The sequence below is a fragment of the Pollicipes pollicipes genome, unplaced genomic scaffold (assembly GCF_011947565.3).
Source record: "Pollicipes pollicipes isolate AB1234 unplaced genomic scaffold, Ppol_2.1 Scaffold_4881;HRSCAF=5763_pilon_pilon_pilon, whole genome shotgun sequence".
In the NCBI taxonomy this organism is placed as follows: Eukaryota; Metazoa; Arthropoda; class Thecostraca; order Pollicipedomorpha; family Pollicipedidae; genus Pollicipes; species Pollicipes pollicipes.
The window spans coordinates 31,090,773-31,116,913 of record NW_023596576.1 but is presented as its reverse complement, the minus strand read 5'-3'; the positions used below and the strand labels follow the sequence as shown (position 1 = coordinate 31,116,913).

At 48.8% G+C, this 26,141-nt stretch overlaps 1 protein-coding gene across 2 annotated transcripts; it reads left to right on the top strand.

Moving 5' to 3' along the window:
- Positions 1–12,571: 12,571 nt before the first annotated feature.
- LOC119099923 (uncharacterized) lies at positions 12,572–25,503 on the top strand. Of its 2 annotated transcripts, none has more exons than XM_037223013.1 (3): positions 12,572–12,686; positions 21,631–22,993; positions 25,402–25,503. In XM_037223013.1, exons 2-3 carry the CDS (start codon positions 21,632–21,634, stop codon positions 25,486–25,488), a joined length of 1,449 nt encoding a protein of 482 aa, XP_037078908.1. In that variant the 5' UTR covers positions 12,572–12,686; position 21,631; the 3' UTR covers positions 25,489–25,503. The 2 variants fall into 2 exon arrangements, with proteins under 2 accessions (XP_037078908.1, XP_037078909.1); XM_037223014.1 differs by lacking the exon at positions 25,402–25,503 and adding an exon at positions 23,339–23,426.
- Positions 25,504–26,141: the final 638 nt, after the last annotated feature.

Genomic DNA, 26,141 nt, shown 5'->3' with positions numbered 1-26,141 from the left:
TTGATGCATTAGCATGGGCTTTAACTGCATCTACCTGAAAGACCTTCTTGACCTTTTGTGACCTCTCGTGACCTCAAATTCGACCTATTGTTTGGCGATGTTCCAAGAGAAATATGCAAGCGATTCCATGTAACCTCTTAGATCGGGGGCGACCTCCTACATCGCGGTTTGTACGAAATCTAGGCTTTCTATTCGAATAAGACTCCAGATCATGATAAATGCTGCCATTTTAGGCTAATTCTAAAATGTGAGGTGAATGATAAGTAAATGCTGCCATTTTAGGTTAATTCTTTTGGAAAAACAGGCAAAATATACTTAAGCTGGCTGCTAACTACCAGCAGAATAAACACAAAGTTAAAGGCAAATTTTTGGTACGCATTCTTTATCATTTAACAAGTCCTTCAAAATGATATCTTTGTTTTTCCATGCGGCGTCTGAACGTTGAAGATCCGAGGGAGACAAGTCAGTCTCCCCAGCCGGCGGGGCGCGAGCTAACGGGGCGCGGAGGCAAAATCACCGTTGGGAGGGGAATCAGGTAGGTGGGGGGGGGGGGGGGGGGGCAGTGACCCGCTCCAAAAGATACAAACCGACAGCCGTGATTAACACTGGTGGAAACAGACTGGACGCCACGCGCCCTACGGTTCCGCGTCTGTTTCCGCGCGTAATAAGCTGATGGCCCCGCTCTCCATATGGGTATAAGGGATGAAGTTGCTACGGGATTTACCACTCCCGGGTTCAACTATCGTTCTCAGAGACCACGCGCGGACCTCCTGCCATCTAGCGGTAAATTTATCATAGTCAGGAGCGGGACGCACGCGAACACCCGTCACCTGTGTTCCACGGCGGGTCAGCCGATAAGTTAAGTAGAACAAATCGCGGTGCGACTGCCTGACAGATTAACAAGCCAGCATGAGCACGCAAACAGCAGCGGATCCAGCCTCCGGTCAGCGGGAATGGATGGGAAGCGATCATCCAAGGAAATGGGGAGTGGGGAGCGGCGGGAGCGAATGATGCGATTTCGACCAGCGACCAGCCGGGGCTAACGCGCGTTCGGATTGATTGGTAACCATGCCATGTGTATGTCTGGGGTGCGGAATTCGACTGCCAATTGTGCCGAGGGGAATGGGAGAGGAGGGAGAGGGGAATGTTATGTTACAGCTATGGAGGTACTAGGCGGCTAGCCAGCCCAGGGTGGCGGGAGGAAACGCAGTTTTACGCACTAGTACGCATTCCTATCTTGACCACATCAGGTTCGCATTTTACCTAAAACACACCTCCCCCGATCCACCTATGAATCCGAAGTGTGAGGCGAGGAGTGTGACTCACACTCCTCACCTCACACTCAGTGAGGTGAGGACCGAGGAGAGTGGAGGCTCCTGCCGCTGAGCCTCCTCCGCCCCCAGGTTCACCCTGACACGACGTGATACTAGATGATGCATAGATGTGTGATACACGAAGCCCGCTACGAGATATCACTAAGCAGCTGTTCCACCGAAGCCATTTTCTTTGTCAACATTGTCAATCAAGGCTCGAAGTCAACCGCCGAACGCCGGTTCACGTCATCAGTATAGGTGTATTTATAAAACGCTCCATGGAGGTGGATAAATGCCAGATCATAGTCAATTGCAACCGTGGGACAGTAAAACACAGCACGGTGAAAATGAAATGAGCCAAAAATTGCTAAAAACGACCAGTCAGGGGAAATTAGGAAGCCAGTTAACGTAGTGCCATGGTCTAGCCGCTGTACGGAATCACTGCGTTTGGGCGGCGGTGCTGGCCGGTTGCAAGAAAGCTTTTCCGAACTGGAGCTTCATCTAGTTTTCTGGGACAAAACGCCAGATAGAGTTGAACTTAACATACAGGGACATACTTTGAGCATTGTCCGGTTCCGCCTGTTGGCACCCTTCCCATACAGCCCATTGACCTTCTCACACAGCATGTAAAGCTGCATTCGCGGGAAGTCTGCAGCATATCAGTCTGCTCTCATTGCAGAGGAGGCTCACCAGTGCTCCGTTATGCTGCTTGTTCAGCACAAAGGCAAGTGTACGAAAAAAGATTCATAACCTATAAAAGTGGTGTCACATTTCATTATGCTTATTTCGACATAACAAGGTACAGGTAACCACCCTCAACTTCCAGTTTATTTAAATAAGAGAAGCTTGAAGATATGTATGGTACAGAGATGAGTTGTAAAGGCTCCACGGCTACAAACACCACGAAAAAATCATAAATGTGCCCATTAGCGGTTATGGCATCTGGTCTGTCTGCAGTGCGCAGGCATAGCCGGCATCCCCCCCGCTGTAACATTTTCCTCGCTAGATGGCAGGGCTAGTCGCGCGGTGGCTGAAATGCGTCGAGTGGCCAATCTGGTAGAAACTCATGCCTGCGGGTATCAAACTGTTGAAGCAAGTGCTTCTGTTTAGTCAGTGCTGAACAGAATGGCATAACATCAGATCTGCGTGGCAAGTCTTCCTGTAACTGGCCAGCGCCGAGTTGTGTATCGTGACGTCATGTTGGCGTTGGCCAGGTCCCTTCTAATTGGCCACGCTCGTGCAGTGACCGCCGCCGCGGCCCCGCCGAGCAGCGCGCGGGAGCCGCGCTGTCTCGCGTCGGCATCAGCTGCGAATGGTGGAGGGCGGCGGCGCGATCACCGATGGTCGGGCCGAATCGTTGGACGACGGCGAAAACGGTCTGTTTAAGGAAATACCGCATCCAGGCATTTTCAGAAAAAAACCGCCACCTTACTGGCAGCCACCGCGGCCGCTGATGCTTTCCGTCGGGTTTCGAAATCGTGAGCGTGATATCTAGGAGCACGAACGCGATGTCCAGGAGAACCATGAGCGCGATATCTAGAAGAATCATGAACGCGGTCTCGGTTTTAAGAACGAAATGTGTATCGGTGCTGCCTAGCCTTGGGAAATACTCCGGGAATTCCGTAATCCTGAAGGCGAGGTTCAGGCCATCATGGTCACGTTCCTGCTCAAAACTCAGATTTAAGAAATCCAGAATTTACACATACAGTAATGTCAGTGATAACGTGAATTTCTGATTGTTTTTATAAGAATCGTGGTGCTGGAGTCATCGACGCTCGGCAATCGCGGTACGTTCCCCGGCGGGCGGTGGATTTTTTGGTGGCGGTGGTGGCGGAAATTTTTAGTGCGTTTCTATACATCATTTCTACACTTACAGACATTTCTTGCTGACCATAGGTTGAATGGGAACTTGACTGATCGCCTTGAGGCTCGAGCGTTGGGGCTTGAGCGTTGAGCATTGAGTAATGAATGCTGCCCAACATCTTCGAAACTTTATATATTTGTTTGGAGAACAGGACACACACACACACACACACACACACACACACACACGCATATATATATATATATATATATATATATATATATATATATATATATATATATATATAACTGAAATGTGTAGACGCCTGCTGCCAGCGTGAGCACAAAGTAAATGCCTGAAACGGTTACCAAGCCATGGGTGGCTCTTAAAAGTCAAAACGCTGACGTTGGAATATTTTGAACTGTTCTATAAATTTCCAAGTCTGTTGTGAACCTTTTTAAAGAACTTCTTTTAACCCAATGCACGTGATAGAACGCCTGACTCCATAGGTGCAGTGAGCTCATAGTGCACTCTGATCGTCAGCATGCCAACATGCCTCTCTGACTAAGAAATCTAGCTAAGAAATTTAGCGAAGAAGGTTGGTATTAATGGACTGGCGTGTAGAGCCTTCGTTTCAAATTGGTTAAAAGTCTCATCGCCTGGGAAGAAGCGCATGGGTTCTCCATTGTCATGCCCCATTTTTGTCGGCATTAGTCATCTCCCAACGAAAAAACATTTTCCTGAAGACAAAGGTCTAAAAACCGCAGATATCCTCTTTTGATAGCCCAGAAGTATCGATCTCATGGACATGTTTGTCTACCTTCGCTTGCACGGCAGCGACAGCCTCATTGACAGCTTATTGTCGTATAAATTGCCACATTATTGCCACATCTACACTGAAAAATACTGTTATCTTGTGACCCTTCTGCCAGAGAACGATTGGAAGCTATTTTTACACAAAAACTTTTAAAAGTCACTGGTGTTCTACACATGGCCCGGAACAAACCTTAAGAGTTGATTGAGTATTTTCTCCAAAAGACACGATTTTTTTCTGTAGGACCTCCTCACGCAGATATGACAGGTCTAAGGGACACTGCAGGTTTATGATCATTAGGCGGCCATAGAGCGCAGGCATTCCCCTGTGTTGGGGTGTTAGATCTTCGATAGTTTTGTTCGAAAATTTCCCGCTAACTGCGCCCTTCAGTGCCCTTTTTGTTTCAGCCCCTACCTGGGGGGCTAGGTTCCTATTCAGTTTTTCATAGCTGTCCCTGTAGTTAAATATAGCCTAAGCTCTCTTAACATACGTTAGGTTATTTCATAGTCAATGAATCTAGAATGCTTTGGAGGATGGGTGATGAGAGGTGGGAACACGTTCTATCGGATGACAGATTCTTAACGCATTCTTACATAGATGAGCACTTGCTCTGGAAAATCTAGCATAGCGTTAGGAAATCAAAACTGCGCGTGCGCATAGCTTGAAAGAACGACAATAAGATAAAGTAGTCTCTGCTGACATCTTCTATCTCGAAGCTTAAATGCCCGTGTGGCAATCGATATCATTTATGTAAGCCTGGGTTTCAGGGGGTCTGCACGCAAGAACGCGGTTTACAAAATTAAGTGTTAACTGTGTGAAAAGCATGCAGGGGACATGGTCTATGTCGGAAGGTCATGTGCGCTATTCGTTTGAGGCATAATCAACGCTGCGAGACGCTAAAAACAAAACAGCGAATACCCCTTTCGGTGACCATTTTTTGGCAAAGTACCCTCAGACTGAAATAAGGGAGGTATGGACCCTATGCCCCTTTTAGAGCTCAAAATCATCTATAGAGCACGAGGCCACCCAGTCAGGAAATCAGTGAACCTCTTCACATAAAAAGTTGGCGACCAAACCTTAACGTCTTGGGCTCATCATGGCCGATTATTCGAACGTGATATGTGCCTTGATGTGTGACGCGTGTCAGCTTAAAATCGTTTACATGTAGAAGGAATGCTTGACGCGTGATGCACGATGCCTGTTTAATTGAAATCATTTGCACGTATGATAAGTGCACGATGTATGATGCATGTTTACTTGGACTCACTTGCCTAATTAAATAAAGTATGATGCGTGATGCCTGTTGACTTGAACATGCTTGCCTGAACACGCATTTTTTGCGCATTCTGATTCTTGGCTAGACATGCACTGTATCGTAGCAATAGCTGGCAACTGTTTCTTGTTTAATTCCCTGATGGTAGTGACCTGTAAGAAATGTGGTTCGCTATTAAAAAAAAGCTTAGGATCACCGACAGACAATTTTGAAGCTGTTCCTGCTATTCGTTTCGATAAAGGCATGTTGCCGAAATATTACCGTGGGTATATCTCTATTCTCCTGTTTTTTTTCTACGGGGAATAAGGCTATTACTATTCGCTTATCTATGTGCATAATGTTTCTCGAAAATGCATTTAACAACTTACGTTGTTGATGCAAAGATTTACTTATTGTACCTATAGGGATCCTGGTGTCATCAGTGACTGTGAAAGATATGATGACTCGGTCCTCAACGGCGTTTAAATGTTTCTTAATAGCAAAATAGGGTATGCCATGCATTACAGCGTCGTGTCACAGTTATGAGCAGAGTAAAATACAAGGCATCCGAAATTTCATGTTTTTACTTTGTGTTTCATTTCATGAGTTTGCACAAGATGCCTGTGGTGTGGTGGTTAACGCTTTCATACTCACCATTGCACGTCTGGGAATGCAGAGCTGCGGGGTTCGATTCCCCGCAGTACCAGCCCTTCCTGCCAGCGTGAGAGGCAGGCGACGTCACATAGCCACAGCAGCTGACTGCGTCGTACAGCCCCAATGACGACGATAATAAGTTTGCATAACGGTGGACATGGTTAGTGGTAACGACACCGCCAGGACGTCTGGCCGCGTTCACCAACGTAATACCCTTACAACAGAGGGATGGTTCCCGTTGTGGAGAATTACGAGAGATGATAATGCACGACCTGTCATGATGCATCCGTTTCACGAATAAGAAGACGGCTGAATGATGTAATGGTCTTAAGTGGTTAAGAGCCAGGATAAGACAGGAGTGCATGACATGGGTAAGAGGCCCCAACTCAGTACAGCGGACGGCTTAGCCACACAGGTAGGTTTTCGTTTTTTTAAGACTTAATCCGAACCTTTTGGATACAGGGATTTCTAGGATCCGACCTCATGCTAAGCAGTGCTTTTGTTGTGTGAGCCCTGATCCCTACCACCCGATCGCGCAATGCCAGATCAACGGCGAATGCTTAGTGACGAATGTTTAAGAGTAGCTACAATGCTCGGCACGGTCCGTGCTGCCCTCTGACGTCAACTGACCTAAGCGCGGCCGCTGCCACCGACCGCAGGCCGTACCCTACCAAGGGCAAATAGCGAGCGCGAGCGAGCGAGCGATACATGAATATGCATGATACATGAATACAGTAATGGGATACCATGATATGTGAATACATGAATAGAACGCATGTGTGTGTGAGCGACTTAAACCCACTCGGTCGCGGGTGGGTGGACCGGAAGGCAGGCGCTCTAACCAACTGAGCCACCGGGGCGGACATTGAAGTCAGGATCAACGTCATGACAGCTGCTTCCTGAGCATTCAGGACGGACAAGTTGGATGCCTTCAGGCCGCCGTGCACCAGGAGAACCATGCTCCGACCAAGGCGAAGTCCCATTGGTTTCCAAAAGCGTTCATCAGAAATGAGAGGAGCTCCCCATATGGTAAGGATCCAGTGTGATGGAGAGCCAAAACACAGTGAAAGGCCTTTGCCATGACTGAGAGAAGACCGCCGCCCTGCACCACGGATACATTCGATAGTTAGTGGGGTCTTTGATACTAAAAGAGGCCCTCACCATGGCGGATTGTTTTCGTAATGCTGTCACGGTCCGGCTAACAGAAGGCCACTTCGAACTGAGAGGAGGCCACCGTGGTCCCTGTTGTTGCTGGGGACAGTATCTCGCCACAACTGAGAGGAGGTCCTTATTCTAGTCGAGATACGAATTCAACAGCATTGAATTAGTGATGCATGCATGCTGGATATTTTTTAACCACATTAGCTCTGGTATAACACCGAATTCGTAGAAGCCATCACGTGCTTGGTCATGTTTTCCAATTAATTCGCAACAAGTTCGGTTCACCTGCGCATAAGATAGCTGACAGATGGCTTTGCATTCCAGAAGCATTACCAGCTTCGGCATTATTTGTGCTCCTAGGAATACACGCATGTGGAATTTGAGTTACACTGCAAGAGAGATGGAGGCATCAGCAGGACCGGAATTAAATGGGAATCCCCTTTAGCCTGGTGACACTCGCTCGACGGCGAGGACCCACTGCGGATACTGGCCTGCCATTCTCTAAACAGCTTATGGCGCCGCGCGTTCCTACTCTCCATAATAACGACGCATGAAGACGCACGTTGACACAGGACGATTACCACGGCATTTCACGCATAATTTGGCTACCGCCTAGGGGGCTCTCTTTTATTTGTGGATACCCGTAATCCGGCGGCGGCACTAAAAAAGAAGTTCATCAACCTGTGGATAAGACCGTGACGCCTCACGTGTAATGATCTTGAAAAACGAGCCAAATCTCACCGATTTGAACCAAGAAGATCTGCAATCGCCAGCGCAGGGATAATACCGTTATTACAATGCTTAGCGTTTCTGGAGAAGAGCGATGAGGGCAGCAGCTACCCTGCTTAATCCTACTTAACTTATGTGATAACATTTTGCTTCTGGCTAAGCCTCCAACTCTGAACTAAAATGGGAAATCTGCACTTTTGGTCGGTACTATAGAAGGCTCTTTCCCAACCTGGAAGACCCCCAAATATTAATGTGCCCGTCCTTTAACTTTTATCTAGATCTGCCACTGATCAAGCAGTGATACCTGACTCCTTACTAGCTTACATACATAGCTAGGTTGTCACTGCAAGCGTTGTTATTGAAGGACAACCGAAACTGGGATAAAAATTGTCCCTCTGGTAACTCGTGGGGGGATTATCGCAACACCCAATGTTCATAACCACTAATGTATCATAACACCTAAGAAACACCTCATGTATCACAAGTACTTATGTGTCCCCTAATGCACCATATCCCCTTATGTTCGTAACTCCTAACGTATCACAAAGCCCAATGTTCATAACCTCTAATATATCATAATCCCTAATGTGTCGTTACACCTAATGTATCATTAAGCCTAGTGTATCATATCACCCAATGTTTCACAGCCCCTAATGTATTGCAACTCCTGATATATCACAGCGCCTAATGTATCAGAACGCCTATTGTATCAAAACCATTAATGCTTCATAGCGCCTAGCGTATCATAACGCCTAATGTTCGTAACCTCTAATGTATCGCAACTCTTAATGTATCATAAATCCTAATGTGTCATAACACCTAGTGGATCATAACCCCTAACGTATCGTAACCCCTAATATCAGCTGACGACGCTGGCGAGGGCTGGCGATTTTCAACCCTTTCGACCACATCTGAGCTTCCACTGAAGTCTACTATATCACGCGGGCATTTGTGGCGCATTTTGTACTGGAAGACAAGGCAAGCTGAGTACTGTCCGAAAACTCATTTTTTATTCTTGTCATATTTATTTTTGTGCTTTCCAAGCCGATGTGCTCTGAGAAGTGCAATGGAGTACAAGAATATTATTAGGGATTGATGAAAAATCCGTTCTCAGTGCCCCTTGTATGAAAGTCAGAAAAAAGTAGAGGGTGGCATGAAAGTGAGGAAGCTGCAGGACAGGGAAACGGTTGATCAGTATTTGAACCTGAGTCACGCTTTTCACATATCTTGCATGGCCGAATGGTGGTGCTGGTACCTACAGTCTGCTGTTGGCCGAGACCCAGTTTCAATAACCCATTGCATGACATTGGGCATATTTTTCTGATAATCCCCCTCCCCCCAGCTTCATGTTAACTCGAAATGGAGTGTCATTCCTCCGAATGTAAACAATTTTAAGTCTACAAAAACCTTCCTTTAAATTCTAACATCGACGAAGAAAATTATTTTTGCTGAAATCCGGGTAAAAATGAGGTCTTGTGAGCACATCAGTTCAACGTCCTCAGCTGAGCCCCTAACCGATTTTCGAAAGCGATACCACTAGTATATAACATGGCTAAAATTTACCAACCTGGGACAGAAGTGTGGAATGATAACCGGATCATTATCGGAAGTCCTTATGTTTGTAACCACTAGTGTATCGTAACGCTTAATGTATCAAAACCGCTAATGCTTCGTAACACCTGGTAACAGCACAGTATACCCCTGCGACCAAACACCCACATTTTGTGTATAACTCACTCTCAACTTATCGGGGTTCTCAACCGTCCCGGACAATACGGGCACTGTTCCAACGTGACTGCGGTGGCTTCGGAGCACTGGCGACTGGTTCGGTAGACTTTAGGGGACTGCGTGTTGCCCAGCTGTGCGGGTCAGAATCGCGTACGACAAACCTACTGCCGTCAACTCACATAGGGGTCACAAACATTAGGGGTTATGATACACTATCTTACGGTTTTATATAATATAATAATAATACGGTCTAATATAAATCCATACATAAACGGTCTTACAGTACATTAGGTGTTATGATATTTTAGGAGTTGTGATACATTAGAGGTTGTGAACATTAGGTATTACGATACGTTAGGCTTTACGGCACATCAGGCGTTATGAAACGCTAGGCGTTATGCTACATTAGGTAGTATGATATATTAGGAGTTGTGACTCATTAAAGGCTACGAGCATTAGGGATTACGATACGTTAGATCTTATGACACATTAGTGTAATGGTACATCTGAAGTTGCGATACATTAGGCGTTACGATATATTAGGAGTGGCGATACCTTAGGGGTTATGACACATTAGGTGCTACGTACATTAGGCGTTATGAAGCATTAGCGGTTTTGATACATCAGGCGTTACGGTGCATTAGTGGTCGCGATCATTAGGGCTTTCGATACTGACCCAACTCGTGCTTGAAATGGATAGGGTTTAGAAAACAATATTTATGAAACACTTAAGTTGAAAGTGTATGCAAATCGTCCTGATTCATATCAAATCCTCCTCCTTTTTCCTGTCAATTGATCCTTGCGTCGAAACATGTGTGCAAAATATTGACTTCAATGGGGCTGATTGGCGCTGGACAAAGTGTAGCCTACACACAATCTAGCAACATTCATATCGTAGTTGTACGGCACAGTGAGACAAAACTTACCTTGCACGAACGACGATTTCGTAATGCGCTGGTTTGTGTAGACTCTGCCCAAGAAGCTGCCCACGTGGATTCCAGTGTTTTCTTCGTTCTAGAAATGATTAGTTTGGAGCATCGTTCATCGTTAAATCGAAGCCTGATATATCCTACGAAAATAACAGAACTAGCTATTGTCAAATAGGTCTAGAAAATTACGGCCATTGATTTGCAAACTTACCTGTTTATCTAAAAAAATTACAAATGTTTTGGGCTGCTCAGAAAATTATTTTGCCATTTAACATGGGTACCGCGTGGGCGGGGGCAATTTGCCCCCTCCCGAAGGTTTTCCAGAACAATTTCTGAACAGCGCGGCGTGGCCGCACCAACTTTCGCATAGCTGTAGACAATTGAATAGCGGACCGTTTGGTATCAAAGATCTAGATTTACCTTGTAAGGTCGCTGACCTACGGCAGGTCAAAGTCAGTTCACGGATTCAGCGAAGTCAATTTCTAGGGAGTCGCTTAATCTAATGCAACAACCCAGTGTTCAACGGAGCCATACATCTCAGAGATGCATTCCTAGGTAGCACAAAAATTGAATAAACAAATTCCATTGACCTAGGGTAAGACGTAAAGGCCAGACCAAGTTTAAAACCAACTTGTTGTAGTGCTCTAGGGATTGCTGTGTGGGGTTGTTTCCGGTGCTTGTTTTAAGTTTATTGACAACAGGAACCGCATACTAATCTTTCATGGACTTCTTTATGGTCAGGAAACCTCACCAACCTTAAGTGACCCAGCTCAACATTTTTTTTCAGGAACACACTGCCTAGCGTAATCGTCGTCGCTCATTCAAATGCAAACTCAAAGCAGTCTGGTATGATTTTTGTAGCCATTACCTCTGAAAGGTCAAACAAGATCACTGACATTGAATGAGCCGTTAAACTTCTGCTTAGGACAGGTATCTAGGTTTTGCGGGCACTTCAGAGACCAGCCTGGAGTTTGATCTTAGTTGACCTTATTTGACCCGAAGGTCATGACTTAGGAATCTCACACTTCGACCTGCGTGAGGTCACGTACAGGCCAATACACTCTGTGAATTTGGTATCTCTAGCTCTCTTAGTTCCTGAGATCTAAGGGGCGGGGGGCAAATTGTCCGCCTCCCCACCTGAGCGAAGGATATCCAAGGCCACCTGGGCACGTTTTAAATATTACTCGAACCCCAATTTCTGACCGGATGTTAGTGAAATCCACAACAAAATGCTGTGCTGTGGTGCGCAAGCGCCTTACCTTTCGAGGATGAAAAGACAACGACGCCAGCCGCAGTAACCCAGTCGTTCGATACGTTCAAGGCTTGTCCTACTTCATATCCGATGCTGTAATGATTTGCCTATGAGTTGAAATGGAGAAACGCTCCGCGCCAGCACAGGAAACTGTCCAAGCTAATGTACGCTGCTAGTTCCGGGAGTATTTTGTTATCTTTACAGGAGAGCTGTTGGACTGTCGCCTGTTACAGGGGCGTGGTCCGGACTACAAGGGCGCGTGAGGGGCGGGCTGGAGCTCCGTGAGACGGCAATGCACCACTTTTTCCAACTTTGTTTAACTATCTGTCACAGGCATCTATGGTGAAAACGAAAAATGCGGGCCCAAGGGACGTGGAGGGGCACCCCGCTCTATCCATGGCTGCGCCTGTGGGCCGCTCACTGCATCAATTTGCGCCGTTTGTTCAACACCAATATTGCAGTTGCCATTCGAGGAGAACACGGATCCCACGCTGGGTTCAAAGTCCGTGCCCGTGATACCGTTTGACCCTCAGAACTAGTGGTCTCCACCTGGGACCGTTCCGCGCGCAGCGCTTCGGAAACCCGCCGGCATTTGCGTCACGGCTGAGTCATGGCGTCAGCTGTTTCCCCTGAGAGCGGAGAGCGTACTCTCTCCTCAACCTCTCTCCCACCACCAAGTTTTCACCCACGTAGAGGCTAGGAATCAACGGGAGCCAATCAGAGATAAGCATAATAGCCGCTGAGCAGGGCTCCAGAATACGACGCTCGTGTATTCAGATAGCATTTACGCCTCCACGGCACCTAGCCTCTGCGCAGAGATAACAAAATGTGAACCAATGAGGACGCAGCATGTGCCGGGCTGTTTTCCGGGAACCAATAGGGTGCGATAGGGGGCGGGGACAATTATGTCGCTTGAGGGCAGCTCCCAAGTCACTGCCGGCGCGTCTGGATGGAATCGGTCTGTGATGTGGGGAAATATTTCGTGTGAATGAGGTGATTCTATGAAATGGAGTGGACTTTATCACCGAGATAGCATAGAAGTCATCAAAGGTAAGAATTATGTTCAAAATTATTGTCTGCTTGCTTGCGATGTTTGTACGATGTCGAGTGGTAACTCAAGTCAACCAAAAACTCAGATGAGGGATGCTCTTTCTGGTAGGTCCTTCATTGCACGCATCGATTTTAGTAACCGGAGATGGCTTAACCTCGCTAAGCGATCTTAACTGACTCGAAGATTTTGCGTTCGACCAAGTATATTCCCGTGTGTGTTTGGCCAAGATGAAGGCTGATGTTCTCAGTAGGACTGGTTGGAGAGTGCAGCCTATAACGCCCATGATCGAACAACCCGGTAGAGCGATCGCTCTAGCGACCTAGTCGTGTTCTCGACCTGTGAAGAGTGCAGCAGGAGTGCGTCACCGTCCGTCGTAGCCCCAGTATGATTACCAACGAGAAGAGTTGCGGAACTGAAGGCAGGTGTGTCCTGCGCCAACGAGGGCGATGTTGCCACCACGAAACCCGCTGGGAACACCATCGCCGAGGAGCACGTGTACGATTCGAGTTCGAGGAAGGGGAGGCTAAGAAAAGAATGACTCCCTGTCTGGCTGTCGAATTTGCCATCATGTGTGGCAGCACAGCCACGCTGGAACATGAGTTATATACTCAGCGGTATTGCAAGTGCTGTTTGTGGATTTCCCCACGTCTCTAGTTGACAAATGTCGGTCATGACGCGGGAGCGAAGGAAATGAAATCCTGGACATCGTGGGGCCACCTGAAAGGAGCAGCGAAGTGAACGTGTGATAAGTACGCACGCCTGAACCGCCGCGTTCGTAGCCAGGACGCGTTTGAGTTCAAGCGGAACAAATGAAGCATTGCCGTCTCATTCAAGCTGAAATGTACTCTCATCAAAGGGGCTGTTGGGCAGCATCTATTCTGGTGCACAACCCCTCGTTTTGGTGTTTGAACGAAACCCGCCAGCGCTTGAACCTAATCACCGATGCGATGCGAAATTGCAGTTCCAGTGGTAATTCGAATGGTGAAACTCGTTTCCTACTGTGGTTAGCGTTGCTCGCACTTGATAGAGGTGAAAAGTTGTTTTTACTATGATCTTGTGTTTGCCCCAGGAAAGATGCAGTTAAAACTTCCGAGTAGTCGTGAGTGACGTGAGTTGTGAGCCACAGGAGGATTAGGAACATGTTTGTTCAATTTTTGCAAATGGGTCTCCAATTTTGGTTGCACATGCGCATTTAAAAGTTGTTTTATACCGCACACTTTGAAGGTGAGGTTTCTCTATAGATCGCAGATTGAACCCACAATGCCATTATGTCCCTCCAGTCCATGTGATTCCCCAAATCACAGGGACTTGGTGTACCCGTACATGTGTGTGTGTCATGTGGTGAAGTGAAGGAATGTGTAATCGACGGGGTCGTTGCAGTTGATAGATGATTTGTGTGTCTTGGAATAGACAAGGTTGGGCGACACATATGGTTCCATTAATGCCGAATCACTGAACGACGTTGTTCATGGTTCTGTTCATTTGCTTCTGCACGTGTCCAAAATACGCCATGTCGTGCAGAACGTATAGTATTTTGATATCGTTTCGATGCAAAAAGGTCATTGCGCACTATATTAGCATGACGATGCGCACAACTACGAACGCGTACGCACAGATGCAGTTGGCTTTGCCATCTGATCAGAGCAGCCGACGCACTGCGTCTGTCGCTAAACGTGACATGCTACATTTCAATTATATTTGATATTGGCAGGAGAAGGCCTGCAGCTTTGGGTTTCCTGGCATTTTTAGTATGGAGTTCTTATTCTCAAAGTAACCTACCTAAGGTGTGACCGATGTATCGAGGGGTACGGGTTTATCAATGTTACATTATCAACCTGAATAGCCTACATCATAGGTACAGGTTATATACGTCATAAAGCTGGTCAATATATGTTGTATTGTCAAAACTAAACGTTGCAGTTGACGCTTATGATCTGACCATCAGCAAATCTTGAAACGTCTAGTTTTGTGGGCATAACGCAAGTATACCTGATAACGTTTAGCCAGTATTCCAGAATAATGGAAGGTCGGTTATCGTTAACATCATTAACTGTTTTGCAAGCCATTCTGTCATCCTGAATGATAAAGTTGTGGTATGTCTATCCCGGTCGAATGGCAGTCGAATCATGCCTTTGACTTAGAGGGCCACGTTACAATATAACGGCACACGACGTCGATGTTATGTGGCCGGTGCGTCTTACCGTGCTACGCGCGGAACGGTCCTCGTGACCCGATCCATAACTCGCGCACGGAACGGTCCTGAGTATTGCGCCGTACTTTCACGACGTCCTTGAACGAAATATGTTGGCAGTGGGACCGTTCCACGCGCAGCTGTGGCGCGGAGTGGCACGGCCGTCTCGCGCTGATGTTCAGTACGTTGACCAGCCAAAACGCTGCGTCAGCGCGGTGAGTCTGTCGGGAAATGACTATCAGGGATTTATCGACTCAGTTTTCGGATCGCCTAGTCGACAATGCTTGAACACATTGGCACATACATTTGGTGGTAATGCCACCACGATGCCCCCGATAGGCTGCGCCCATGTTAACACAATGCTGCCAAGATTTGGCGGCTTAACGCGTAAACAACTAATGAGAAGACAGATGCGGTAACTCAGTCCAGGATCTCGCAACACAACTTTAGGGAAGTAACCCAAAATCTGTGGGTGGGCCAAGCCCGTAGGAATGTTTTAACTTCCTACGTATGTGTAAAATGAAATTAGCTAACTGGATGAACCCACAACGGAGACACACACTCGCATATATATATATATATATATATATATATATATATATATATATATATATTATATGCCTTGACCGGTACCTTTTGCGCTTTGCGTTTTGTTTGTTTTGATTATGATATATCACGACAGCCACGGGATGGGATGGGAGTGAAGAGGCGGCTACACTGGAGGTCTATGAAACGCCCTGAAAGAGCCCTTATGGGTATCACTTGAATGATCCTAGATAAAACGACCTTATCCAATAATCCTCTAATTATGTGCTACGAAATCGAGCCCAAAATATGATCTCGCCTTTCACATGGCCATATCCTGGCTAGGTCACCTCTACGGCGTCATGAACAATGACGATACGTAAGGCTGACGTTATGTGAGCTGAAAGAGTCCTCCGGAAAGTGTTTGAGGACGGGATCAATATTTAATGCGTGGATTTGTTTACAGAGCTAATTAGGGTCGTAAAGGTGGGTCTCAGGTCTGGAAAGGGTCCATCATAAATTCAGAAACGGCTCTTGTTAAGTCAGGTAGGGACCCAGCAAAGGCTGAGAAACAGAGAAGAACATCCCATCTATGGTCTGGAATGGGGCCCATCGTAGGCGCAGAAAGCCAATGGTGGTGTATCCGTGAGACAAACTGTCCCCCACGTATGAGGTAAGAGCCAAAACTACCTGTTTCCCCATATTTCGGGTGACCCAAATGGCCCCTGGCGGGTTTGTGGAAGAGACTTGTTATTGTGTGCCATCCGAGTAAGTGTAGAGAGCCCATCTGAAGTCCGGAAAGGACCAATATTAAGGAAGGAAACCTCTTTAACGGTTTCAAGCGCGGGAGGGAGCCTTTTCCGGTCTGAAAAGGTCTTCCTTCTCGGGTCTGGGTGGGGCCCATCGTGAGCACTTAAAGGGTCCTCTCAGGTGTGCGAAGGGCCCCTTGTAGACGCAAGAAGGGCTGTTCTTAAATCGTGAAATGACACGCTTAATACTGAGAAAGTGGGCATCGTAGGTCCGGAAAGGGTACATCTGAACACCTACGCCGAGAAAAGGGATAAGGACGGCACATAGCTTGATAAGGGTTCCCGTGAAAAAGTGACCCGAAAAATCATCAGATTTGGCCCCTTTTTATGTCGAGGGGTCCCAGTTTTCTTCATTTGTCTTCATACCGACGAAAGAGTTCTTGAGGGGCACAATGGGTTGAACACTAAGGAGGCCCCTTACCTTTCGCGGACAGGTAGCCCCGTAAGTAGAACACTAGGGCCCCCTTGTCTTTCCCGGTCAAGGGTTGAAGGGGGGATTTCCGTTCCAACCCGCCACCCAGGGTACTTGCCAGCTACTGTTCTGAAGATACGGTGGCCGGGTCCCCCTGGTCGATTGGGAGGGCCCAAGAGGGGTGCATCATGCATCGGTCCCCTCCCTGGCGCGGAAGGCCCTTTGACTGGAGTAGCTTATCCCGGATAGACGCAGGGGCCTCATGAACACTAAAGGATCGCTTACCGACACAGGGGTCCAATAATTGGCAGGTGACTCCAGTTCGGTTTATCGGGATCCTGACCGAAATGGAGTGGAGGTCCTTGGCTACGTCCGCTCTTGGGCCTTGTGTCTGACACTTCTCTTAGTAGGAACAACGCCGGGGCCCGCGATTTGCAGTGTTCGAGGTTCCTAACATGATGGGGGGGGGGGGGGGCATAGGGCCGTGATCTGAAATGTCGGAAAGCCTCTTGCGCCAACTGGAACCCTAAGAGAGAGAGAGCAGTTCTTTGTTTCGGCCAGAGATCACTAGCAACGAACAGTCGGCTCCGTGTCGGTCTGGGCTGAGCTCGGGCCCATTTCCCAAGCAGGGACACGGCCGAGCCCGCGATTTACCTTGGTCTTGGCCCCTGCAACGATGTGGGGCTCCTTTATTGGTCAGGGGCCTCAGTACCGAACGTGGTATTCTGTGTTAACGAGGACCTTGAGTCGGTTAGAGAAAGATGTGCTCAACACGGATGGGGACGGGACCTCGAATCACAAAGGCCTTTAACGTTGGTCCGGGCCCGCTTACAGTGAAAGAAAGCATGACTGCTCATGATGATTAATGACGTTAAGGAAATAGACGGTTTCTGTCCCAGCCAGGGATCTCAGTACCGAACGGCGGGCCCTTCAACCCAACTCCAGCATGGGCCCGTTGAGCTGAACTGGGGTCTAAGAGTCAATTGTTGGACCACCTGCGGCGATCAGGACTGTTGTTGCGTCAATGGGGGTTCCTGCGTCGGTCAGGGATCAACTACGGTCTACGCGGGTCAGAAGGCCTTCCGCGTCAGGGAGGGGACCAATGTGACATGATGTATATCTCTAAGGACCTCTGAATCGGCCAGGGAATCCCGCCAATATGGCCAGAATGGCTGCTGGAAGCCACCCCGCGGTGGACGGAATGGCCCTTCATCCCTATACCGGAACCTGTAACCTGCCTCTAGAGCTATTTTCATGGGGAGAGGGGCGCATTCCCAGAAAGAAACAGGGAATTTCATTATTAGCGTTGAAAGAGCGGACCGAAATGAGTTAAGAAACGAACGAGGCCATTCCATGTTCTGAGAACGTTTATTGTTTTTCAGAATGAACAAGTGAGACCAATAATCAAAAGGTTTGAACCTGCACACCCGCAATCTGGGAACCAAGGACAGCGATAACCTGGGTTACAATTTCCGTAAAACCGGGCGGGTCCCGCGCGGGCGAGAGCGACCGTCGTGAAAAAATGCTTTCAAATGTCTTAGAAAATTAATTCGCACCGTTCAAAGGCTATGCTGATCGTATCTGCTAACAACTTGACGGCTGTCCTTGGGACAGATTAACTGTGAAAGCAACACGAAGCATGGAGATTCTACCTTTACGCCTCCAGTTCTACCACCAGATTCCAGCACCACTTCGTGGTGCTGTAAAGGCCAATCGGTTTAGTTCATCAATTTAAAAATCGCACAGGTGAAATGTACGCCCGGCTGTCTTCTAAATGCACGGTTTGAAGTGCTAAAGCCGTCAAAGGTTCTTGTGTTAACTGTGTCATCATTGTCGTCCACCCGTTGGTCACGACCTAGTGTTAGCTACGAGGCCGATGCTGCGCGACCTACGGAGACTGTAACGCCTGGTGTAGGTGTTTTTTTTTTTGCTTAGATTTGTGAGCGCGCATGCTCAAAACTTCGTTACATGGTTAACATTACTGATCAGTTCGAACTGAGTTTTGAACATTTCCAGACAAGCATGGCATGGCCATGTTAATACAAAGTGTTGATCCATTTGGATGTACTTTCGCGGGGTCCTTATATCTCTGCAGCTCAGATCAGGTTCTGACAAAGGTTCTGAGTCTGTCGATTTGGGAAATTTCACTGAACCATTGTAAAACGACTGGCGTCGGTAATTTATTTCATACGGCTGTTTAACACATGATTTCTTCAGTTGATTGACGTCCAAATTCAGGCTGGATTGATCTCGCGGTAGCTTCTGGGTTCTTCTCCAATAATAGAAGGTAAAAACGAAAAATGTAACAAAATTCGCCCTCATGAACAAATGAGCCATATTCGATTATTTTTTATGTGGGGGGGGGGGGGAGGAGCGGCTTGAACTATCAGGGGCCCTTTGGCAACGTTATGCCCCTCCCTCTCCAAGGCTCTGGCTGGCTGAAACATTGGGCCCATCAGTTTGGGTGTCCTTCGTCAAGCCTTCGCCCTCCATCCCAGATGTGGATACATCGCCCTGTCCCTTGGGGCTTGAGGCATCCAACTATTGTGTTGCATAACGTTTCCTAGAGCAAGCGAAAAAAAAATCCTGGAACTTATTCGAAAAAGCCAATTTTTGGGAAGGGGAGATGCTAGTGAGCAGGTACATATGTCTGCTGCCAGGGCGGTGCCACGGATTATGAGTTAAGGCAGGGTGTTCCGGAGGCGTTGTGGACAAAATGAAGCCTCCCACGGGCCGGGGATCTTGGACGGTGTCGTATTAAAGGGGGGGGGGGGACATGACGCAGTTTGTACAGTTTTTGGGGACCCCTGAGACAATGGGGGTGTCTAACTCGGCCAGAGACCACGAACACTGAAACCATGTACAGTTTCAAGTACAGAAATGTCAATCCAGGATGGGGCCTTCTGGTTGTCCATCGAATGGTTCCGCTATCCCAAAGTAGGGGCACCTGCTCCAGAAAAGGCCTCCTGAGCCTTTTAATCCAGAACAGTATGCTATGGTGGAGGATCAGGCAGGATGCTACACTGGCGGTGGTCTAGTTGGATTTTTATAACTTCGGGTGGCTACAATGCCTTTAGTTTGAAAAATGGGCCTCCCAAAAAGTTTGAGGTGGCGAACCACGGCCTTGTCCACTCTGCCTGCTGCCCACTTTGGCTTTTCGTTATCCATACGTCGGCGAAATCATGCTTAAAGTTTGAAATAAGCGCAGCGAATTACGTCATGTTCCACACCAGTCACCAGCGTATTGCCTCTGTACGGAGACGCAACGCGAGGATAGAACAAATAATCACTCACGGCCGGCAGCATTTTGTAAACATCACGTACATATCGGCAGGGCTTAGTCATTCCTGTGCACCCCTGCGCTGCTAGTCTCCGGGAGAGAGCAAGAGCGAGATCTTCGAATTTATTCAGCAAAGTGAAGTTGCTACCAATACCTCATCTGACTGCTTGATCTGACTCATCTAGCTTTCTGACACGGAAGAGGGGAGCACAGTCATTGGGTGGTGAACTGAGACGGTGCAAGATTTACCTGCAGAAGTTCCTACATCGCAGACGATTTGGCGACAAAAGTGCTAGACGACACAGTGAGTGTTGTCTCAGTCAGCAAAGAAATAAGCTGGATGGTGCACTGCACGCGCGGATGACAGTGGTACCGGATACGCATCCACCTCAAGCAGACCGTTGCGACCCGTCAAGCAGCTGTCCGAACTGAAGTTTGCAAACACAAAGACTCAGCCGAATCAGGCTCCAGTGACAAGGCTTAGGAAATAACTCGGGCAAGGTGTGCAGAGGACAAGAGACCAACGAGAGATATGTTGGCCCTCTAATTAAGACTTGTAAAATGTAACGTGACAAGGCGCAAGACGTAGTGAATGGTACGGTACAGTTGTGTAGTTGCGTCCGTTTTGTGTGTATGCAGGCAGAACCAACCACCAAAACCCTCAATCAACGGCAGGAACACCGCTGAAGATGACCGCTGTTGTCGAAATACGTGTGCCCTGAAAACATATGAGGTCACTGACCACAGTTGAACTCTGCTGGCATCTGCTGTCTTCGAGAGACTGTGCCATGTGTGGGTCGATTGGGTCGCTGATACTGTATTTCCAGTGCACTGTGTCAGTTTATGTCTGCTTAGCACACCCAAATACCATTCCAGCCGAAAGCTTTTATGGTGTGCAGACGTGCTGTCGAATTTGGTCAACGGGGCGTTATCAGTTTGTCGCGAGTGGATTTCAGTGTTCCAATGAGTTCAATGTTGTATGCAGTCCTCCGGCTATCATCCGGTGTGTCTATCTACTCGAGTTATTGCTTTGAACGGAAGAACATATAGTTTGCAATTTTCTTTACAACTCTTACCATCACATTGGCCTTAAAAGGCCACCGCTTGGCTCGTATTTTTTAGCTTGGATGCCGTTGGGTTCATTTCACGACAAGCAACTCACTGGTTTCTGTTTTGCGGCCTTGACTCAGTTGATGGCTAAACGATAGTGAGGGGCATTATCACATACCGTTTGCTTTATTAGTTCATCCTTTCCCCGGGTTCCTGCTGCATGGCCATTTGCAGTCCACGCGTTCTAAAACACCGGACCAACATACCGAGACCCTTGCAACCTGTGAGCCAAAAAAGCTACTTGATCGGGCTCGGCGCATAAAAGAGCCGCAGAATCCATGAGTGTCTCATTCTGCCGTTCTTTTTAAATTATTTGCGGCTTTGAAAGCGATCTGGTCCACTGTGCGCTGCCCGGCAGAGGGTGTTTCTATGCGGCAGGGCCCGCCCAGTCCTACTGGTCGCCGGCCTCTGTGATAATCATGACTTTATGAGCTCGCTGGACAAGTGGAACTGGTGTTTGGGTTCAACCTCGGGGGAGGGGGAGGGGCAAAGTTGTTATTCTCTATTCTTGTATCGCCTCAGTGTTCGAAAGCACAATCAGCCGTCATGAATTGCGTAGAAGATCTTCGGCTTGCTGAACGCAGTTCCCTGTGACATCAATTCTTGACCTTTCTAGGATGGAGGTTTCCGCTCCTTGCGGCGTCAAGCAGGAGCCGCGGGCCGATGATGACGAAATCAACCAGCTGGCTGCTCGGATGGTGGAGCAGCACCGACAGAAGGCGGCGCAGCAGCAGCTGCAGCAACAGCAGCTGCAGGCGCAACGGCCCCAGCTGCAGGCGCAGCGCCAACGCCTTTCCGGGCAGGCCAACATCACCAGCTACTTCGCGGGTCCGGGCGGGCAGAAGAGGGCCAGCCCGGAGCCATCGCCGGAAGTCCTAGATACGGACAGCGTGCGGCTGAGGTTCGGCTGGTCCGAGGTCGGCGGTGTGCCTCTGCCCTGCCTGTTCCGCAAGGGCGAGCGCTACTGTCCGGTCCGCGCCGTGGAGAAGATGATCCTCAGCTCCTACCTGCAGAAACTTCCCATGGACGTGTGCAACTGCACCTCAATCAAAAGCTATTTTGTGACAGAGAACGAGGCGAAATTGCTGAATGAGATCAACTACCGACACTGTGACTATCACTATGGGCGTGAGGCGTTCACGCCCAAAGATTGTATCGTGCTAGTGGACGATGCCAAACAGTTTGCGGATTTCCTAGCGCTGTGCGAGCGAAAGATGGTGAACATGCAGAGCAAACCGGACGACCGGTGCGGTTTCTTGCGGATAAACGGTGAGTCGGTAGTGCCCTTCACTATAAAGCGGATAAAAGTGAACAGTGAAAAGCGTGATGTGCGTTTCGTGCCACTCTTCTACTTCGAGGGCGAGACGGAGCACCTGAAGCACAAGGCCGAGCAGCTGACCGGCTGGGACCTGGCTTACCTGAAGCTATGCTGCAAGGTGCAAGGCATCCGCAGCGAGCTCTTCCAGAGCGACACCTGCGACGTGGTGAGCCTGGATGACGTGAAGCGCCACTTCCCCAGCGGCACCCAGTTCCAGACGTGGTGGCCTATCAAGCGATTCGAGTTCAAGCTGACCAACCAGCCGAAGCCGAGCTTCTGGGAATGCCAGCCGCCGCCGAGCAGCAGCCAGGTGACGCCGGTGTCGGCGGCGGTCGGCCGCACGTCGACCGCTCGCCAGCCGGCCAGCACGCCGGCCGTGAACGGCACCGCTGCCGCCCACCTGTCGTCCCGCTCGCAGGCGGTGCAGTGGGTCACAAACCGACTCAACGCCGGCATGCTGCAGCAACAGCAACACCAGCAACAGCAACACCAGCAGCAGCAACAGCAGCAACAGCATCAGCAGCAGCAACGGCAACAGCGGCAACAGAATCTGCAGCAGCTGCAGCAATTGCAACAGCAATTGCAGGATCAGCATCGCACAGCCGCGGCGGCGGTGGCGACAACACCGGCCACATACGCCCAGCTTTTGCTTACCAACGGGGTATGTGTGAGAACAAATTGCGTGCCTCGCAGTTAATGGCACGCGTTACCAGTGATCCATGCAATAGCTGAGCCGTGCTTTCTATTTTTCTTTGTAGCGGGTAACGTCTTGTAGCGTTTGGTTCAATTACACCCCCTTTTACTCCATTACAGAGCTTTTGGGGGGCTTTTGCTTCATTACCCCCCTCCCCCCCCTCCCCCAGGTCTCCAGATGGCATTAGGCTTATGGTGCTCATGTATGGGTGTGAAAAAGGGTGGTTTTATTAATGAAAGTCATGCCTGACATAAGCAAGAAAGGCCCTTTTGATTCCGCGCTGTGCCCGACTTCGCCCCCCCCCCCCCCCAGGCCAAAGGCGGGCGACGCCGTATAGCCTAACAGCTGAGTGGATCCTAGAGATCCAATGACGCCAACGACAAACTCGTGGGTTATCGGCATTTTGACAGTAAGTTCTTATTCTAACAATACCCGACCTATAATGTACCAAGAGGTACTCTTTGAATGACATTATGGAGTCAGCATGGACAAAAGTAACAACGCTCGATTTCAAGCTGTGCCCGTGGTCGCGAGCCAACAAGTTCAACAAACGATGATTAACCAGGAGACGTGAATACCAAAAATGATCTCCAAATACATGTCGACACTGGCATTAGAAAATGTGAACATAATCATTCGAGCTCTTTGCATCCCAATACCTGACGCACGATACTTGGGGCATCGGGAGTTAGGGGCTGCAAGAAACGTAGGCGGCTCAGCCAGAGAGTTGCAGTGACCTTGTGTGGTTCGCTCGTGACTAGGATCACGGTTTGAAACGTCGACTTTTGCCAATATAGCCAATACTTACTTCATGACCTCATTTATGCAGTAGCTCCTGGGTTGTCGAAGGTCGATTATGAACAGTAAGAACTCCCAACTCACTTTGCCGAAAGACGTGGCAGTGGCTGATCAGCCATAACCCGTGGGATCGGTCATACTGGAATTAACTGCCCCTAACTCTTGTAAGTTTATGGTTATTATAATTTTATTCTATATAAAATTATATAATATACAGCTATATAAGATTACATTTATATGATGTAAATATATGATATAAATTTATAAATAAACTCTTATAAATAAAAACTGCAAAAAGCCCCCCTAACGCATTGTGAAAGTGCGTGAGGTGGGTGTGCACTCAGATGTGCATGCGTACATAGAGGTAAAAGGTTATGCAATCAAACTATGCTACTCTGGGCTCCTCAGAGCAAAGGCCGCAACTCTGCAGACACAGCTCAAAATCCGGCAGTTTTCTGTTTCTGTTTGGATTGCTTCAGGGCCGTATGCAGAATTTTGCGATGAGAGGGGCGCAGGGCACACTCACAACCGAAAGTTTTTTTTCGCAAAAAAGGAGCTTAGCGTGCCGCTGGGCACCAAGCTTGTTATGCCCATAAGACAACGCCTTGCGTTCTCGATCTACCTGTACTGAGTGTGTACCCAAATTTTTAAATGGCGTCAAAGTTTTAGCGGCATCGCTTATTGGCGTACATACCATTGGAACTAATAAATTTGAAGCAAGGTGCGTGCCCGGAGGGCCAATACATACTTACACCCCTAGATTGCTTTAGTTCGATTAAGATCTGCTTCTCACTTATAGTCTGTACCTATCAAAGTCGTCATTGCCAGGGTTAATCTCATCTGTCTGTATGATCTGTGCTGGCAGTACAAAATTGTAATATGCTGCTATTCAAAAGTTGTCAGATAGCCTGAAAATCGATGAGAGGCTAGAGTCATCTCTGGCCACGTCACTCACTGTATGCTTACATGTAATGTTAAGTTATGTATATGTTTTGTAAATGTTACACGTCTGGCTTCCGTCACAACCAAACATGGGAGATGGCGCAATGTTCTGAAGTATGCTGTCGAGCCATTGATATTGCGTCAGAATGTCCTAAATATATTCTGATGTAACCGATGGATTACGGCAAATGCAGCAGTCTTAGAACATTAGACGTTCAAATTACCAACTCCGAGAAGCACTTGTCGAAAACAAAAACTTAGATCTCCCTGAGTCTCCGGGCAATCCACTCCGAAAATACCGAACCGGCCGGCCATGAGGCTGCCGACAATATGTTCGCCTGCGTCTCGAAAAGGCACCTCTGGTCATGCCCAGCGCTGTGATTCGGGGCGCTTCGAAACACTGCTGTTTGGTGCCCCCGTGCAGTGCTGTGCCGTGTGGTGGTCCGCCGCGATTCGTCGTGCTGTGCCGTGCAGTGCCATGTCGTGCCGTGCCGTGCCGTGCCGTGCCGTGCCGTGGTCCACCCCGATTCTTCCTGCTATACCGTGCCGTGTCGTGTCGTGCCATGTCGTCCCATGCCATATCCTGCCGTGCCGGCGCGCGGCGGTGGTCCTGACCGGCCGCTCCGCTGCCGCAGGTGCCCATCACGTCGGTGCTGACGGCGGTGAACGGGCAGCTCCGCCAGTCGCCGCTGGCGCGGGCCGTGGCCGGCTCGCAGAGGTGAGTGGACGGCCGTGCGGCGCCGCCCGCGCCGCGCGCAGAACAGACGCGCGCGACCCACTGACGAAGCCGGCCAACTGTGACGGGCCTGCGGCTCCAGCTCGGCGCCGGAAACGTCGCCAGTGGAGCCGAACGCTGCCACGCGGCCTTTGATCGTAATCAGAACCAAATCCGCACTTGCTTGCAGTTCTGGAACATGCCATACATTACTTGTGGGGGCGGATGAGGTGGACCTTTGTAGTTAAGTCAGTTTGCTGATACACCACTGAGAGTTCGGCAAAGTTAAAATCACCTTATCGGCTCTCAAAAGGCGCTGGCTTTGAGATCGGTACGGCGTCCGGCTGACTGGATGCGCGTGCCTATGAGTAGGCGCGGCGGGACGCATTGCGGCCGCCGCATTGCGGAGATGGTTTGAATTTGTTCCACTCGCATTCGAATGTGGCTGGAGATTGCCCGTTCACCTGCTACTTAGACCAGACGGCTAATGTGAACTACCAGATCATATCGATTTATTCAAACTTTGTCCAGCGCCGAGTGACCCGACCTTTGTTTTGACCGAATTCCTGTGTGCTGCACGTACAGCAGGCATTTAGTGCAACCAGCGATGCATCTTTCTCTCAGCCTTGTCTGGCGCAAGGGCGGAGGCAACATTATCCG

Excerpts from the sequence above, each read along its gene's own strand:
- LOC119099923 (XM_037223013.1), top strand. The coding sequence starts at position 21,632 with ATGGAGGTTTCCGCTCCTTGCGGCGTCAAGCAGGAGCCGCGGGCCGAT. Across the intron at positions 22,994-25,401 it reads AGCTTTTGCTTACCAACGGG|GTGCCCATCACGTCGGTGCT; the intron begins GTATGTGTGAGA and ends CCGCTGCCGCAG.